This window comes from Rousettus aegyptiacus, unplaced genomic scaffold, assembly GCF_014176215.1.
Source record: "Rousettus aegyptiacus isolate mRouAeg1 unplaced genomic scaffold, mRouAeg1.p scaffold_m13_p_12, whole genome shotgun sequence".
NCBI classification, from domain to species: domain Eukaryota; kingdom Metazoa; phylum Chordata; class Mammalia; order Chiroptera; family Pteropodidae; genus Rousettus; species Rousettus aegyptiacus.
In genome coordinates this window covers 30,782,432-30,802,192 of record NW_023416287.1, presented here as the reverse complement: position 1 = coordinate 30,802,192, position 19,761 = coordinate 30,782,432, and the positions used below count along the sequence as shown (strand labels likewise).

The following is a 19,761-nucleotide window of genomic DNA, read 5'->3' as shown; positions in this document are numbered from 1 at the left end:
ACCCAAAAATAGGCAGGAAAAAGAGGAACAGGAAAGCAAAGAACATATGAGACAAATATAAAACCAATACCAAAAGACTTAAACTCAGCATTATCAATAATTATATTAAAAGTGAATAAACATTCCATTTGTTTATCCAATAGTGTTATATTTTTCAATTCTTAAAAATTTTACAGTTATTCTTGACATCAATATTATATTAGTTTCAGGTGTACAGTATAGTGATTAGAAATTTATATAACTTACAAAGTGGTCTCTCTGATTAATCTAGTACCCTCCTGATACCATGCATAGTTATCACAATATTATTGACAATATTCCTTATGTTGTATACTTTACATCCCCATGATTATTTTGTAACTGTCAATTTGTACTTAATCCCTTCACCTTTTTCACCTGTCCCCAAATCTCCCCTCTACCTGGCAACCATCAGTTTGTACTCTGTATCTATGAGTCTGTTTCTGTTTTGTTTATTTTATTTTTTAGATTCCACATATAAGTAAAATCACATGGCATCTGTCTTTCTCTGTCTGACTTATTTCATTTAGCATAATACCCTCTAGGTCTATCCATGTTGTCACAAATGGCAAGATTTCATTCCTTTTTATGGCTGAGTAATATTCCATTATATATGTGTCCAACATCTTCTTTATCTAATCCTCTATCAAGGGACACATAGGTTGCTTCCATATCTTAGCTATTGTAAATAATTTTGCAATGAATATGGGGATGCATATATCTTTTGAATTAGTGTTTTGGTTTTCTTTGGATAAATATGCAGAAATGGGATTGCTGGGTCATAAGGTAGTTCTATTTTTAACTTTTTCCATAGTGTCTTTACCAAATTGCATTCTCACCGAGAGTGCACAAGAGTTCTCTTTTCTCCACATCCTTGCTAACACTTGTTGTTTGCTGATTTTTTGATGATAGCCATTCTGACAAATGTGAGTTGATATCTCATTGTGGTTTTAATTTGCATTTCTCTGAAGATTAGTGACATTGGACATCTTTCCATATGTCTATTGTCCATCTGTGTGTCCTCTTTGGAGCAATATCTACTCAGGTCCTTTGCCTATTTTTTAATCAGATCGTCTTTTTGGTGCTAAGTTTATGAGTTCTTTATATATTTTGAGTATCCCCTTATCTGATATACCATCGATGAATATCTTCCATTCAGTAGGTTGTCTTTTTGTTTTGCTGATGACTTCCTTTGCTGTGCAAAAACTTTTTAGTTTGCTGTAGTCACATTTGTATTTTTGTTTTTCTTGTTGTTGTTGTTGTTTCCCTTACCTGAGGAGATAATATCTAAAAAAATATTACCAAGAGAGATGTCAGAGTTTACTGCCATTTCTCCACCCTGTCCCTCCTTCCCAGTAACCTCCAGATTTGAAATCAAAAACTGGATTCATCACTAGATCACCTTTTATAAAAAATTGAAAATTTTTACACAAAAGTTTTTGATTTATATGAAATACAAATTTTGCATTAAAATTTTATATAAAATTTAAACATTTTAATTTTTCATAAAAATACAATTATTTCTCTTGAGTTATTTTTGACTATAAGAACATAAGATTTGTCAGCACTGAGACCCACTTCCTATGCAGCTAATGATTGGAACGAAGTGGTAGCCACCCTGTTTGATGGGGCCTGGGCACTCCACTTGGACAGCCCTATACCTGGCCTGCTTCACTCACAGACACTTGAGACTGATCCATGTTGTAGAGTTTGAACCCTGAGCAAAGTCTATCTGCTAGAATACATTTTCATTCCACTACCATTCATTCAAATAATATAGTTTCTGTCTTTTTTTAAAGCCTTCATATTGGAGTGTCCATTCTGTCTAATCATAAGGATTAAAACCCATTTATGGTAGTTACAGTGTATGACTTTTATGTCTCGTAAGTAAAGCAGTGGTGCAAATTGGTGAAAATTTAATATTTTAGTAGTAACTAATTGAGTCATTTGGAAACTGTTGTGCCGCTCTCTATTTACACTTCTTTCAAATACTTCTGGATGCAATAAGTGGTAGGTACTGACAATTTACTTTTATGTTCTTGAGCTGTCATCACTGTACTGTACATGTTTGGACTACACTATCTGCTGCAGTGTTGAAGGCATAAAAAGAAACTTAATTTAGGATGAGGGCTGTATTAATTAATACTTTGTTAGTAGAAGATGCTTAAGTACTTGGAAACAACTTTTCTTTGCTTGAAATAAAAAATTAATGTTATTTTAAATGTGCCTTCTGTAACAGATGAAAACCCAGTAATCCTCTGATTTGTTCCATTGATAGCTTTTATGAATATTATGGTAAAATGTTAAACCTGCCAAATTATACTGCTCCATTAAAAATGTTTATGATGTGTATTTTTAGGACAAAAATGGAAGACCTTGGCAAAACAAGCTCTTAATAAGCAGTTATTAATAAGCCCCAGTAGTTCCTGACTAAACATACTTCCATCCCAAATATCTACAAACTTCTAAAGCCATATGGTCAAACAAGAAGGCTTGGTCTTTAAGGCGATGACTTCTTAGGTATGACAAGTTCCTGAATCTAGTAATTTACATTTTTGTTCAGTAGGCCATATTTGGGGCAAAAACAAACAAACAAACAAAACAAAACAAAACAAAACAAAACAAAATAACATTTTCACCATCAAAAATGACAAAAAATGCATTTTTTTCCTAACCTCAGTTAATCAGTGTGAGAAACAATCAGAGGTTTATTATAGTGACTGATGATTCACTAGGAAGTAAGCCTTAACTCTTTGCCTTTGAGGTTTAAGCTATTAAAGAAACTTAGTTTACCTAGGACTAGAATTAAATTGTATAACTCATGTGAGTGATGATAATGACCTGGACTAGAGTGTTAGCTCTACTGGTGGTGAGAACCAGTTGGATTCTCTGTATGTTTTAAGACTGAGCCAGTGGGATTTGCTGATGGATTAGATAGAGGTATGGGGGAAATAGAGAACACAACAATGACTCCTAGGATTTTAGCCTGAACAGTTGAGAAAATGAAATGTCCATTTACTGAGGTGAGGAAGAAGGTGAGAGGAGAGGAGGAAGTTTTGAGGCAAAGTAGAGAGAGACCAGTTTTGGACATGTTAATTTTGAGATGTCTATTAGGCATCACATGGAGATGCCCACTAGGTAATTGGATATATATGTCAGGTGAGAGAACTAAGCTAGAGATATATATTTGGGAATCTCAGCATAGAAATGCTGTTTAAAACTACAAAGCTTCATGAGATCACCAAGAGAGTGAACACAGACAGGAGAAAAGATCCTGGGGAATTCCTGTGTTTATATATATATTGGGAGATAAGGAGGAGCCAGCAAAGAACACCACGAAATGGCTATAGAGGTTGGCGGATAACCAGGAGATTGTGGTTTCTTAGAAATCGAAGAAAGAAACTATTCCAAGAAGAAGGTGATGAGCTTTATCAAATGATGTTGTCTGGTCCCATGCAATTAGGTCCAAGGTTAGACCATTGGAGTGGTCAAAATGAAAACCTGATTGTAGAAGGTTTAAGGAGAGAATGAAAGGAAATAATTTTAGATAACAAGTATAGACAAGTCTTTTAAAGAACTGTGCTGCAATCAAAGTAGAGAAATGGAGTAGTAACTGAAAGAGGAGGTAGATCTGAAGAGCTGTTTTTCTTTCCTCATTTTCCAATGCAGCCAGATGTTTCACTGTATGTCCAAAATACTTCATAGATATTTTTCTATAAAATGAACTGAGGAGAAGTGGTTTAACTATTGAGTCCTAGGGTACCCTAACATTTAGTTGTTTGGAAGGTGAAGGAAGAACCAGCAAATGAAAAAGAGAAATTTCAGCAGCCTTTATGTAATAGTTCTGGGTGCAGCTGGAATTCAAGGAAGGCATTCATTGACATTTGGGATGAGTTGCCTTAAAGAGTCATGCAGGTTTCTTTGCTGAAGGATGCCTGAACTTTTTGTCCTCATGTGCCTGTCTAACTCTAAAAAGAATGGACTGTGGCCAAGCAGTTTGGTTGTATCATTTCCCTGACATTTGACCATATTCCTTCCCCCCCCCCCCCCCCCATAGAGCATCTCCTGGAACCCAGCAGAAGTCAGCTTGGGAAATGTTGCAATCTTGGTCTCAATGCCTTAACAGTTTTTTGGAGTTACAGGGGTCAGATCAATAAGAAATCAGGAGCAGATGGTTTTGACAAGGAGAACTTACTTTAAAGAGTTTGTTGGTGGTTTTTATTTTTACCCCTCCAAAATTCCTCACTGACAGATCGACTGAAATTCTCAGGAAATAGTCCATTACACAAATAGTAGTTTCACTCTTTATTATAGTTTAAACATTAGCCTTTCATTTCTTTTCAAATACAAGCTGCTATTTTCAAGCTATAGTGAAATTCATGTTATCTGGCAGCTCACCAACCAGAATATTGTAACTGACATTTTGGATTTTCACCCTGTGCAAATAATCAGGATGTTGAGACTTCCCTAGCAGTTTCTTTAAGAAGAAGACTCTGAGCTTTCACCAAGGAAATAGTCACTCAGAGCCTCCCTTTACTGGCAGAAGGCAAACTCCCAGCCTCGGTGCAGGAATTGGGGTGGGGGGGAGCTGCACCTCAATCTAGAGTGCTCAGCTAGATCCTCTCTTAGCTGAGTACCTCCTGCCATCATTGGTCCCTCAGAGAAGAAATCTCTAAGATATTAAGTTACATATAAAATATCACACAGCTACAAAGAGGTAGAGTTAAGATTCAGGCCAGACAATCTGAATTCCAGAACCCAAGCTTTTAAGTCATCTGAAGAGGCCTAAACTGGAGATGTATATTTGGAAGTTGCAGCATATAAAGTCTTTTTTTTTTAAACTATAAGCTGGATGAGATCACTAAGAGTGAATACAGACAGAAGAAAAGAGGCCTGAGTCCTGGGAAACTTCCATGTGTATAAGTTGAGGGGGTGGTGAGGATGAGGAGCGACCTGCAAAGGAGACTGAGAAGTTATGGCCATAGAAGTTGAGGACAACCAGGGAGTGTGGAGTCTTAGAAACCAAGGGAAGAAGGTGTTTCAAGGAGAAAAGAATAACCTATATTTGAGTGGATGCTGTTGCTGGGTCCTGGGTGGATATTACAGTTATTTATTCTCTTTTTTTTTTTTTTTTTTTTTTTTTTTTTTTTTTTTTTTTTGCCAGTGCAAGGGAGTGAAGTAGAGACACAGGGATGGCTTCCAAAATGAGTCTAGAACAGTAAGAAAGGACAGAGTAATTGCTCAATAGATTATGTTGCTGCATTAAACACCCACTAAATCACCCTGCTACATAATTAAGAAAATACAGGAAAATGACAATAAGAAAAAAACTTTAATCCTGGCCCTGAGTGACTCTCAGGAATATAGTAAGCTATGCTGTATTAACTACTGTTAACATTTTGGTGTATTTTCTTCTGTTTTTGCAACTGATTTTTTTTTTTTTTTGCAGTTATGATTGTATGGATTACATGGAATGGCATATAGTGTTATATTCTTTTTAAAAATCAGTTTCTAATGTAAAAATAGTATGTGTTTCTCTAAAAGTATTTGAAGAAAAGAGTAGAGGAAAATTCAGAAATCAGAGGAAAGAGTGTAAAAGGTCTCTACAGTCTCAGTATGTACCATTAACAATATGGTATCAGATATGTATTTCCATATGTTCTACGTGACGTAACTTCCTACCTTTCCTAGGGACAAGCTTTATTGCTGCAGATTTGGAGGTACAAATCTTAAGAGTGAGCATGGGAAGTTTGGTGAAACTCTAGCTGACTGGACCCTAACATTAGATACCCTGTTGTAGTGGGTCTCAGTATGTGGCCCTAAAATCACCCTCTCAGATCACCGCTCTTAATGTTAGGCTGGGTCTAAGGAAAAGATGATACAAAGCCCTAGGACCAATTGAGATTTTAATTAGTTCTTAGAAGAGATATTTAAAAATCGATAACCTGAGTTCTAAGAAAATCTAGACGTGGTCTTTTTTTAAAAAAAAAAAAAATAGACAGCATCTAGGGAGTCTGTTTAAAGCAAAACCAGATAGACTGTTAGAATCAAAAAGAACTCTGAATATAATTGAGTCATACTTTTCATTTTTCTTTACAAAGATGCTGAAGCCCAGAGAGCTAGTGGCTTTCCCGTACAGAGACTAATCCATCAGCAGCAGAGTTAAGTCTCAAACCCTGATCTCTGAATCCCAGAATCATCCTGAAATTTATTGGTATAATTTGTGGTAATAGCTTTTCTCAGCAAGCCTTATTTCATCTTGAAAAACTACTTAGTCATAAGCCTCCTGCAGTGAAAGGTGTGTGTCTTAACAGAGCTAGATTTAGAATCCTTCATGGTAAGTCTTTGTGGTAGTAAAGAGAGCCCTAAATTTGGAGTCCTGAGGCTTTCATTCAAGGCTCAGTTTTTCCACTTCCTCTGTGACCGTAAGCAAACCACATAACCATTCCAAAGCTTGCTTTTTTCCTTCACCTGAAAAATATGTGTAGTATACATTTTTCTACCTGGCATGGTATTTTGAAGATCTTGATGCCAAAGCACTATGCAAACTAAAGCATTATGCTAAAATAGGGACTAGGTATTTTTACTAAGATTTCACAAGGAACTAGTTTCCACATCCTACAAAAGCATAATTGCCTTCAGAACAAGATCCATGTGTGTTTCATTCTTTTTTTTCTCTCATAGTAAGTGCAGAATAACTATTTGCTAAATAGTGGAGAGCTTTATCACCTTTGGCAAAAATGGAATATTCATGATAATTCACCATGTGAGTGGTGGTATAATAGGTACTGTGAAGATTGCCAAATTTATGTGGATGCCTTCACTGGGCTTTTAAGCTAAAAATAGGAGGGCAGTCTTGTCTGATGTTGCCTCTGAAGTACGGTGGTGTCTGCATGGTAAAAGAAGTCAGTCACAAAAGTGCTGTCAGGCTGGAACAACATGCTGTTCTCATCAGACAGCATTTTAATCTTATTTTAAGGCTCCTTGGACATGATATTTATATGTGAGAACAATAGAGCTTTTCCTTTATGTAGCCTTGTTTTAGTACTAATAATGAAATTTACCGTAATGCTGTCTTTGTGTTTTGTCCACATTTACCAATGGATCTTTTATGGCATCCTTGTTTTAAATGTGGAAAATGAAGTAGGGGCAACACAGTAAAATGACTAACATATGGCATTAATTCCTCATTCTGTTGATATTTCTGATTTTTTAGGTTGAACTTAGGAATCACATCTTCAAGTTGCTCTGGCCAATTTTTTACTTTCAGTTTAAAGCAATGATGGAATAGAAGTAAGATATTTTTAGATTCATTAACAATGAATGTATATAAAACTACATGAAATCAATGTCAAAGAATGTGAAAACTTTGGAACACTGCTCTAGAAACCATGTAATTCAGAGTCCTTATTTTACAGCTCTGAGACATTCCTTGATTTGCCCAGTATCACACAGGCTTAGGAAGTGAGCACCAAGATCTGTTGACCTGTAGTTAAATGGGGATTTATTCTATAAAATAGACACATTGTTCTGGACTATATAAAGCAGGTTCATGTGAAACTGTCAACTAGTTGAATACATCTGCTTTCAGGATGAAGACTGAAGACCAAACTATTTTTAGAGCAGTAAACTGCATTCCAAGGTTTAATGCCACACACAAAGAATGCTCAGAATATACTTATTCACAATTCGTGTTGCCTTGAAAGACAACTCTTGAAAAGCAATGGGTAGCAAACTTCTGGGTAAAGGGTGAGGTGAAGAGTCGAGGGTGAGGGGGAGGGGAGGTCTCCTGATCAACTCATTAAGGGGAGGGAGGTTAAAGAAAAGCTTGTAATAGAAGCAAAGCAATAAAACCAACCAGACACATTTCCCAGCCCTTTTCTTTGGAGTGAGTCATTTAAGGTCTATCACGTTTGTGCCAGTAAAAGAAAGAAGAGAGTGACTATTATCACATCAGGTAAGAATTTGCTATGTAAGGACATAAGATATGCTCAGCCAACTGTGCCACCTCACAGTAACAAATTTACATGCCCTGAGTAGCACAGTGATACAGTTAGACAAGCTTAGCCTGTAGCAAAATGGTCTTTATTCTACAGAATAAATACATTATTCCGTATTATACTAAGAAAATTCATGTGACATAGTTAGTAGATGGGAAAATACAAGTTGCCTTGGACTCAACAATTTGATAAATAAGGCAGAATTAATAGAAGAGAAGATGGAAGGGAAGGGAAATATCTATCTCTTCAAATGCTCACGGTAATGTAAAATTGATTTTGAGGCACCTGCGTCTCTCTGTTCTGCTTTCCAGAAGGGAAAATGCCCATGCAAGTAAGTTTGCCTTAGTGTTTTCCATGTTCCTCCTTGTGCTGAATTCATCAGAATTTCTTTAATGCAGCAAAACACAACAGACACACAAGGCACAGTGCTCCAACTTGACCACGATTTAGGTTGCTGATGTCTCCTCTGATCTCTCTCTGAAAGAGGATAATATGTGTGCAGTTGTGTAAGACAGATGAACAGATACTGTCAGTCTTGGGCATATGTAGGCTGCTTTTTTCAGAATTTTAAGGTCCACAATTTCAGTATTATTTTGAGTGCTTAATTTATATAAATCTCTTAAAATTTATAACAAATTTATAAACTATAATAAAAACTAAAAAATTAAGAAATATAAAATGTTTAATTTGCAGTTTGTTCTCTTTGATTTCCCAACCCTCATAAAAAAAAAAAATCCTTTAAATAATCTACTGAGTTCCTAACATATGCTAGGCTACTTTTTAGGTACTAAAGAAAAGCAGTGAATGAATAGATAAAACTCCCTGAGCTGTGAGGCTTTTGTGAATATGGAGGAGATAAGTAATGAGTAAGATAAAAAAGCAAAATAGGTGGGTGGTTAGATAACAGTAAGGATATATGAAAAGCTGAGCCAGAGAAGGTGGTGGCAGTGAAATTCAGGTAAGTAGCCTATGTACACCTTCCTGGAAAGGTGGCTTTGAGTAAAGATCTGGCAGAAATGAACAAGTGAACCAGGCGGACATCGGATGGAAGGAGGACAGCACATGTAATGGCCTTGAGGCAGGAGTGTGCTTTGTGGTTGAAGAATGACATGGAGCAAGCAGAGAGGAAGAGGGCCTGGCAAGGGGGAGATCAGGCGCATTTCAGCTCAGAGAACCTATGATGACCAAAAGATAAGGGGAATTGTTGGATTTTACTCTGTATCACCATATCACCATATGAACTTATAGAATGACCTCTTTCCACCCAAATTTATATCTTGAAGCCCTAACCTCCAATGACTATATTTGGAATTTGGGCCTTTAAAAAGATGATTAAGATAAATGAGGTCATAAGGATGGGTCCCTAATCCAATAGGGCTATGTCCTTATAAGAAGAGGAAGAGACACAAGGAATGCACGTATGCAGAGAAAAGTCCATCTGAAAGCCAAAGAGAGAGGCCTCAGAAGGAACCAACCAACCGACACCCTGATCTTGGACTTTCAGCCTCCAGAACTGTGAGAAAATAAATTTGTTATTTAAGCCATCCAGCCTGAAGTAGTTTGTAATAGAATCCCTGGCAGACTTAGATGTTATCTTAACATCAAATTGTCTTTGACAAGAGAACTTTCTGTTAAGTGGTTAAATTGATCTTGAGCAAGCTTTACTATATTAACTGACAGCAATACTTATTTTGGATCAATCTAAAAGGAGCTAACTCATCCTACAGGTACTGTATTTGACTTAAAACAAAAAACCCTCCAGATTAATCATTCAAAGCAGAGCTAGTAAATCAATCCAGCCACATACATAGTTCCTTTTGCATTGGCAGTTTAAAAGCAATTCTTACAATTTTTTTATTTTGTGCAGTCTTTTTTTTTTTTTTTTTTTTTTTAACAGAATTGGCCTTTGGCTGATAAGAAGAAGAAGCCATACCTTCTCTTTCTATCCTTCCCCCACACCGTGCCAAACCATACTTCCATTTTAATCTCTTACCATCTCTCTTCTAACAAAACTTCTTTCTTAACATCACAAATATTGATGAGGGCAGGGGGAGCAATTGGCTGCTTTTGCAGGTTTATTATTTTGAGCCCTGTGTTTAAAGATAAACTGAGGCGTATTCAAATTTTTAAGAGTTCATTTGAAGACAAGTTTGTTCGACTTGGGCAGCAGTAAACTGGACGTGGTTAGGAGCACTCCACCAGCAGAAGCAAAGAAAAGAAATAATCCGATTGCCTATAGCCTAAAAGCCTAGCTGGCTGTTTGTGATTGGTTCAGGCTGCCACACCCAAACCCAATGGATTAATCATAACTGCAATGAAAGAGGATCATCAGATATTAGTTGTCCTCTGAACACAACAGGAAGAACACAACCCAGATTGTGGAAAATTCTTGCCAAAAAATGCACTTATAAAGAAGGTATAGCTCTATACGTCCCTCTGATAAGGGAATGCACGGGCTGCCTGCCGTATATTTTTCAAGAGACACTAGAACTCAAGATGCTCACGTACAACTTCCCCATTTTAAAATATAGTTTATTAATTTTTTAAAAGTTGTAAACACTGTGAGGCCCAAACCAAACAGACTTGTTAGCTCTCCCTTACTCAGCCCAAACACATCATTGTTGTGTCCCACCGCCCTCCAGTTCTGTTTGCCTTTCAGTGCCAAGGCCTCTGGAAAGTCTTCCTCAATTCCTTGATCTGCATCCATCCTCTCCCTCTCACGACTTCCTGTGTCATTTGTGGTTGGATATCTGTAGTATCGTGGTTTATAAGAAATATACATTTGGTATTCATGGTTCCTGACTCAAAGTTTCCAGAACCCTTGGAATTTCCTGATAAGAGCAATGGAAGCATCTTTTATTATAATATTTGGTCTTTTGTCCTCAGTTCCTGGGCCACAAGGTGAAATGGGTATCTCCTTATTTGTAATGATCCCCTTTCAACCACATCTGAGATGATGTTAATGAGGTGACTTTTAGAAAGCTCCTGCGTAGCCTAAGGATATGGACAGGTTGCCAGGGGAACCAACCCTGTGATTAAAGGGATGAAACCTTCAGCCCCCCTGGAGACTGAGTTCAGTTACCCAAGGCCAGTGATTTACTTAATCATGCATATGTAATGAAGCCTCTAAAAAAATCCCTGGACTATAGTTTGGAGAGCTTCCAAGTTGGTGTACACACAGAGGTGCTGGGAGAATGGCATGCCATGAGAGAGGGTGTGGAAACTTCGTGCACCTTCCCACATACCTTGCCCTATGCATCTCTTCCATCTGGCAGTTTCTGGGTTATATCCTTTTATAATAAACTAGTAATCTACTAAATGAGTTCTGTAAGCCATTCTAGCAAATTATTGAAATCTGAGGAGGAGGATTGGGAGCATCTGATATATAGTCAGTTGCATCTGGGGAGGGGGAGGGTCAGTCTTGTAAAACTGTACTCTTACCTGCGGGGTCTGATGCTATCTCTAGGTAAATAGTGTCACAATTGAATTAATTGCTCTGTGGTATTGGAAAACACATATTGGAGTATTCTACCCATGGTCTCTCTCCATGGTTACAGAGGAACCATGTAGTGCATGGTCACATGCTTTTGTTAATGGTTTTCTAATCATTTCATGTGGCTGTACTTGTCTTCACAACAACGTTACAAGTTCTTAGAAGGCCATTTGCCAGTGGTACAACACTGTGGTCTTCTTTGTAGCACCCAAGCATGATTGTTTTTGAGCCTTAGAAGATTAGCGAAACAGCAAGCGGTATGTATAAAACTCTTAGCAATTGGTAAATACTCAGCAATTGTTAATTATTTTATCAAGAACAGCAAAACAACGGCATGAAAAATACAGGCCTAATGATTTCCCTTTTCTTCAGTCTTTTAGCACGCAGCTAATTTTTCATTAAAATATCTCTTCTATTTTTGTAGACAATCAAACTTTTCAAATACAATTTCCCAATTCTGGGATATCCAATAATCCACAACAGAGATTGGGCTGTATCATGTTCTGTTCTATGGCTATATATTTTTTGAATAATAATAATCTAACATTTATTGACATCTGCATGTAATGTCTCATGTAGTTCTTATCAGCCCGATGATAAATGCTATTATAATACGCATTTTAGAGATGCAGGTCCAAGGAGCTAAGTAACCAGAATAGGTTATATAGCTAGTCAGTACAGAACCCTGGATGGAAACGTTATTGGTTAAGATAACACTAGCTGCTATAACAAGCAAACCCCAAAATGTATAGTTGTTCAAACATAGTAAGTGTGTTTCTCATTCACATTAAATCCAAATTGGGGTTCCAGATTAGCAGAAAGCTCTCCTACAGAATGTGATTCAGGATCCTGGGCTCCTTCCGTCATCACATAAGCCTTAAGGTCATCAGAGTAAGAACATGGAAAATGTTGCATAAGAAGATTTTCTGCCAGACCGGGTAGTGGCACATGTCACTTTAGTCCACTGATTTCATTTCAGTCATGTACCCATACCCAACTTCAAAGCAGCCTGGGAATGTAGTCTAGCAATGTATTCTGGAAAAAGAAGAAATGGCCTCAGAATCCAAGGTGCTCTGATTCTGTAACCCATTCACATAGCCATTGTGATAAACTGCCTCTGTAAATTAATTGTGGACTTGGACATAATGTTATATGCTACATGTACTTTTTTAGCTGCCAGTTGATGAAGATACCTCTGCTCTGTTTTGAAATGCTGTTTCTTAAGTCTCTGCATGTCAAAGTGCTTTTCCAATGTCATTTGTTCTATCTGTAAATGCATGCTTTGCTCTGACTATAGTATCTTGCTTCAAGCTCTCTCTACTTTTAAAAAAAGGAAAACTGCAGGGATGTAAAGTAGAGCATAGGGAATATAGTCAATAACATCGTAATAACTATGTTTGGTGTCAGATGAGTACTGGACTTATCATGGTGATCACTTCTTCAGGTATATAAATGTCTAATTACTAATGTTACACATCTGAAACTAAGATAATAGTGTATGTCAACTATAACTGAAAAATAAATTTTAAAAATAATCTTAAAAAGGTTTAAAATAATAAAAGATGAAAATAGGAGCCAAATCTTTACAACTGTGAAACCGATGAATAAAATATTTCTGAAAGCTTTTTTTAGACTGCATCTCTCTAGATTTTATTTTCCTGACCCCACCAAAGGAAGATAATAACTTGCTTAAGAGAATCTTTTCTTGACTCTTGTGGCAGATCTCAAGCAACTCTAAGAGTGGAAAGATGAATTAAAATATAACCACTAAATAAAGGCTTTGAGACTTTTAAAATTAAATCGTGTGCTTGTAGTTTTCCCAGAAACCACAAAAGAGCAGTCACTAAGGTGGTCTTAAAAGATTTAAAGACATGAGTATGAATGATAGGAAGTCTCAGCTACTACTTAGGCTATGATTAGAACATCAAGCAATTATGTAATTTCTGTATTTTTTCTTTATCATTTTGAAATTTTCAAGATAAATATGTTGTTATACAATGTATTCGGTTTTACAAAAAGATATAGCCCTAAGAATATTAGCTTTGAATAGTGAGTTTAATTTACAAGTTGATAGTTCTTCAAGGAGTGTTAAGCTCAGCGATCTGTCTGTGCCACTCGGGAAGTCAGCAAAAAAGCAGAGAATTCTAACTACTGGGCCATCGGGTACACTGGTATGAAGCTATGAGCATCTGAGAAATCTAAAGTTCCATTTCCATTCTAACAGTACAAGTGCTTGGGAAGTCGAAAAATTTAGTCAGTCTATACTTTTTAAAAATCTATTTTAAAAGAATTTTTACTATGACAAACTAGCTTAATTGACTTTTTAACCAAATTGATTGGTCACATTAGTTTAAACACTTGAGATTCTTTGCGTGTTCATAAACATAGCCTTGGAAGGTATATTTTAGTCATGTATCCACTCAGTGAGCTTTGCTAGATATGCCTTCAATGTCAAGCACTTTGAGCGGTTCAGAGGATACAGAAGTGTGTGTAAGGCAAGCTCCTATCTCCAACTGACTTTCAACTACAGAGACCTAAAAGCTCAAAACAACCCAAAATCAAGACAGTTATATCACAGGGCAAGAGATGCTCAGATGGATGCTCTAGGAGCTAGGATGAGAGCTTCTTTAATGAGTGCGGAATCCAGTCAAGGAAGTCTCTCCTTGAGAAAGAACCAGAAAAGGATATTAGAGACATGAAATCGCGGTTAGAAAGGTATATGAGTGAGGTGTGCAGCAAGGAATGGAGGAAGATAACCTAAAATGGATCAGTCATCTGCTTTTTCATCTGTCATTTTCATGTGTTATTTCTCATTAGTTCTAAATTCCATTAAAAGTACATTGCTATTTAAATGGTTTTTAAAACACCTTGCTAAGTTCTGATGCCTGTAGGATACCCTAGAGTCTGCACAGGCCTTAAACAATATAAAATAATTTATTGTACTTTTAAATGCAGACATTCAAGTTCATTGTAGAAAGTGTATTTTTAGCCTCATGAGGAATTCAAACACTTTCCTCTAAAAGAACTTTTAGAGATAAACACTCATATAAAACATTCTCTTAAACAGCATCCACTGTTCATAATGATTTGCTGCTCCATTGAAATCTCTATAGGAAGCTTTGGATACATCTTGGCTCAAACTTTTTCAGACCAAGGTCACTATTTTTTTGACAAGTCAGAAGGTAACGTTGATGGATGAAACTGGTAAAGAATTGACATTTGGATGGTTAATCATTTTATTTCTTTCAACACCTAGGTCATGCCAATGCGTTTTGTAATTGCAAAATCCCCATTGACTAGATGATGATTTAGGGAAAAGGTAATCCTGAGAAGTTAATGTAACAACTAGTTTGTCTAGTTGAACATTTCTGTCTTACATAAACAGCTCAATTTATACAAATCTCAATGTATTTTTGAAGTATTTTGCCCATGTACTGCTAGTATCTCAAGAACACTGTCATCATTTTCAATCTTTTTTTTTTTTCCTTCCTAGCTCTCCTTGACACTTTGTGATTTAGCTCAGTTTATTTAGATGTTCTTCTATCATAAACTTAACGGGGGTGAGAGTGTTAGAGATAAGTTTGGATTGGCCGTCTGTTTTTATAAATCTCCAGGGATTGCTCTTAAGTCCTCTGGTCCATGGTACAGGAATTTCTTCCTTCTTGTTCTGGGTCTTTTCCATGGTCAGCAGGAAATTAGTTGCTTTAAGACCAACATCCCCCTGGTCAAGTTGCAGGCCATCTGCTTGGACATATGGTCACTCTTTGATCCTTTAACAATTTTTTCTCTGTTGCCTCTGGTTCCCGGAACACCAGGCCTCCCAGGAGGCCCCATTGGATTCTCCCTGAATCTTTGGGAAACATGAGGATGGATTTTCCTGTGTGCTTCTCTTTTAGGGACAGATATTTAACTGACATAATTGGAAAATTTGAACTTATTTCTTTTTACAGAACTTGGTAGTGTTAATGTTTCTTTGAAAGGTGGACTCATTCCTAGCTAACCCCTTCTCTGCCATCTTATGGAGAACTATTCTGAACCAGGTAGAAAAGTATCATTTCTGCTTTCTTTTTTAATTGTGGTAAAATATACAGGATATAAATTTTATCATTTTTACTATTTTTGAGTGTGCAGGTTAGTGTCATTTAGTATGTTCACATTGTTGTGCAGCCATCTCTCTGCACAACTTTTTCTTCTCAAGCTGAAGCTCTATACTCATTACAGTGACTCCCCATCCTCACTTCCCATAGCCACTAGCATTCTACCTTCTATCTCTATGAATTTGACTACTGCATATCTTACATAAATGAGTTCATACAATATTTGTACATTTTTATCAATTATTTCATTTAGCACAGTGTCTTCATAATTTATCCATGTTGCGACATATCATTTCTTGATCAAGCTGGATAATATTCCATTGTAAGCATATACCACATTTTCTTTATTTCTTCATACATTGATGGACATTCGGATTGCTTCCACCTTTTTGGCTATTGTGAATAATGCTGTTACGAACATTTGTTTACAGATATCTTTTCAAGTTCCTGCTTTCACTGGTTTTGGGTATATATCCATCTAGAAGCAGAAGTGTTGGATCATATGATGATTCTATGTTTAATTTTCTGAGGAACCGTCATACCGTTTTCCATAGTAGTTCTGCTTTATTTTTGATCCCCATGATAGCTGCATGCCTATGTTCATGACAGATTAGAGATGAAATTGACTGAGAGACTTCTACTCTTTCAGGGATCTTTTTCGTTTAGGAGAATCTTTTAAAAAGTGATGAATGTTGTTTAGACAAAAAATTCTTTCACCTTATGTTAATGAATTCCTGAAAGAGTAAAAGTGGCCCCATCAACAGTGAGCCCTGGAAACTGTGAGGTTTGAGATTTTTGAGCCTAATATGACAAGAGCTGCTAGATAGCAGAATCAAATAATGTGTCTTCTAACTCCTCCCACAAGGTTAATGAGGTATCATAGAAACAAAAGATCCACAAGTTTGTCTTCCTGTGGCCTTCTCAGGTATAATATATCCAAGTAGTGAGACCCAAGTTTGGCCCTCAGATGCAATAATGAGGCCAGAATCTGTGACACAGTTCCCAGAGGCATGTGCCTGGTACTCACTAATACTCACATCCCAGGAGACACCACAGAGACCACCTCTTCTAGCTCTCCACCCCAAAGTCAATGGACTGCCGTAGGTTACAGCTTGCTTTCTGCTTTGTACACAGAAAAACTAAATACCCAGAGAACATTTTTGGTTCTCCAGAACTTTCCAAATTGGTGACTTATTTTGGCTACTCTAGTAGAACTTATTATACAGTGAGACTCAAGAATAGTGTCCACCTCAAATACAAACCAACTATCTTACCTGTTACTCCATCTAAAATGTATGCTTGCTTCATGTTTGTTTGCATGAGAAGACGTCAGTCCCACCCTGGGCTTGGCCGCCTCTCCAGCTGCATCTAACAACTGGGACTTGAACTCACCTCAGTTCAGATCCTTAGAAATAGCTTGTTTAGAGAAATAGAATTAGAGAGGATTACCTAAAAGATATACAGGCCCTCTGTTCTTCTTAGAAACTCCCGACATTTATCCCTGGATTAAGCAGGGCCATCGGAAAAGGGATTCCTGGCTGACGTCATCTTGACTCCTTATGGAACAGCTTTTACTGTCTTCCACTCAGGGCCAGAGTAATGTTGTAACACTCAGCCCTACAAAGCTCCTTGTCGTACATGTGATGTCTACTTATCCACTATACATGACACTTACTGTATATGAAGGCTGACAATAGAAATGGCTCCGCGGCCTTAGGACTAGGAACAGTTGTTCTTTGAGCAGTTGGTTTGTTGTGGTCCCATGTACCACACAGATGACCTTTCCGGTCATGGCCACTAGGAAGCTGGAGACAGGGCAGCAGTCTGCCTCCAGCACAGGTGCAGAGGCTAGATTTTGAGTGTTAACCTCATGCCTGTCTTGACCTTATTTTGTAACCTCTTTTTTGTTTCCCCCCAATTACCTCACTTACTTTAGGCTGTTGAATTATCTAAATTTGTGTAAGTTTTTCAAATCCTTTAAGGAATAAATTGGAAATATAAACATTAACCAGGTATTCTTAGTTGCTTTGACTGTTGAGAAGACAAAATGTTTATGGATTCTTGGTTTTCAGAGAACCATAATATGCTTAGTATAGTTGGCATTAAAACCACTACTATTCTGAATATGATGAAATTATAAGTTGTGTGCTGTCAAGGGCCTTGGCCATCTTGGTCACTCTGTCTTTCCACTTGCTAGTGGTGTGCTTAGCATGTAGAGGTGCACTGTGAACAATCCCTGAGAGATGTGAACAAGCAGGATCTTTTGGCACCTAAATGTCACCACTGTCACCATCTGTAGATGCTAATGACGCTCTGGTATTTTCTCCACCTTTGTCACATGTGAGGGGATGCAGCTGGCACTTCTAACATTCTCCTGTCTCCCTCTCTGCAGACTCACATTTCCAGACTCCCTCCTGGTGCGGTGGCAGGACAGTCGGTGGCAATCGAAGGTGGGGTTTGCCGCCTGGAGAGTCCAGTGAACTGAACCTTCAGGCCGAGCATGCAGCACCTGAGAGACATTTCAGAACCTGAGCTTTTCAGTGTTTTTAACTGAAGTTGAGCGATTTACCTTCTTCATTTTATAATTCCTGTTGCAGCCTCGTGCACTGCTCGTGACACTAGTGCTGCTGTGGTTAGTGCGTAGTGACGTGTGGGCCTTTGGCAACTGAGTGGGATTGAGTGGTGTGCATGTGTGCGTTTGCTTCTCCCTTGATGAAATAGAAATTCCTTATTGTGTAACCTAAGAACAGGAATGATTAAATCATTTTACAAAATGTGTGCTTTAACTGTTTACAAGTAAAACCTAAAGTTGCAGAAAATTTTTTTTTTTAATTTCATGCAGAGGTACCAACTGTCGTTGATGTAATGTGTCTGAACTGAAGAGTTAATCTACTTTAAATGATTTGACAGTGGTAGTGCTCCATTTAATAATAGTAATAAGTAATAAAGTGTTTTTATTTGTTAACCAGTTTAAGTGGATCCTGTGGTAACTTAAACTGTTATTCTCATCCCTCATATGGGGCATTTTTCTTTAACAAAGAATGGTTTCAGTGAAACAATCTAGCAGAGAATTAAGGTCAGAACCTTTTTAAATAATAGTCCTATTGATAAAGTTTGTACTTCTTTTCTCAAGCCTTTCTAAGCTTAAATACTGCATAGCTTCGAGCTGTATGTACTGTATTATGAAAGAGTATGTAAAGAGAACATACAGTAATGCACAGTCCTTAATTTGTGTATAATGGAATGTTATTTACAATGTAACACTGTAAATAAGAAAGCAGAATTTATGGAAAAATTCAATATTATCTTTGTTTCTTGTTTAAATATATTTTTAAGGTAAAGCCACAAAAATAAAAGAAGCATATTACTGGGTATAGTGTGTGACTCCTCTTCTCAGACTAATAAATTATCTTTGAATCCTAGATTTGAGAGCGATTTTTTATTTTCTTTGTAAAAAGTTACTTCTCTCAGAAACCTTACCTTTAGGCTTCTTGCTATGATTTTTATTGTTCAAAAGCCAGTCTTATCTTTGTGCAGTTAGGTTGGACACTAGCAAGGTAAACATTGAACTTTGTGTGTGATCGAATGGTCAGTATAGAAATCTCTGAAATTTCCATTGCATTTTGATAAAAATAACAAAAAGAAGAAAAAGAGCAGTTTGCTTTGAAAAATTGTAGTGGCAGCTGAAAATTCAATGGTTACAGTTGATAAATTGCTTCACAATGTTATATTTAGTGATTCTGCAGCCACATGAGAAAACCAAGACTTTCCTTTTGATTTTCTGTGTAAGAAGTGGTTATCAGGAAGACACTAAAGATAGACTCGCTCAGGGGGACGAAATTCCCTGCACCATAGAATCATGGCTCTGGGCGGTAACTGATGAAACCCCAAATGAAATTATATACTCGACATCAATGTATGGCCAAATTATAAAGTAAAGACAACCAAAATGGAGTGGGTGTAAATATGAATGATTTGGGAGTCACTGACTTATCTCCCTCATACAGGCAATTATATTTGTTTCGCTGTGTTCTCTAGACAGGTTGGTGCCATGGTATCTGTTTCTCATTCTTAATGAGGCTGAGAATTTAGTGAGAGATGGGCTGGCTGGTAGGGAGACTTTGGCTTCAAAAGCTTTCAAAGACCTGTTACC

General features: G+C 37.1%; 1 protein-coding gene across 6 annotated transcripts in view; it reads left to right on the top strand.

The window, feature by feature from the left end:
• Positions 1-19,030, top strand: part of TASP1 (taspase 1) — a 221,796-nt gene extending 202,766 nt beyond the window's left edge. For 5 of the 6 annotated variants that reach the window (XM_036229670.1, XM_036229672.1, XM_036229674.1 and 2 more), the window contains one exon: positions 18,001-19,030. In XM_036229670.1, coding sequence (XP_036085563.1) covers positions 18,001-18,093 — 93 coding nt within the window. In that variant the 3' untranslated portion in view covers positions 18,094-19,030. The remainder of the gene's footprint in view (positions 1-18,000) is intronic. The other variant, XR_004953653.1, reaches the window with a different exon arrangement.
• The last annotated feature ends 731 nt before the right edge of the window (positions 19,031-19,761 follow it).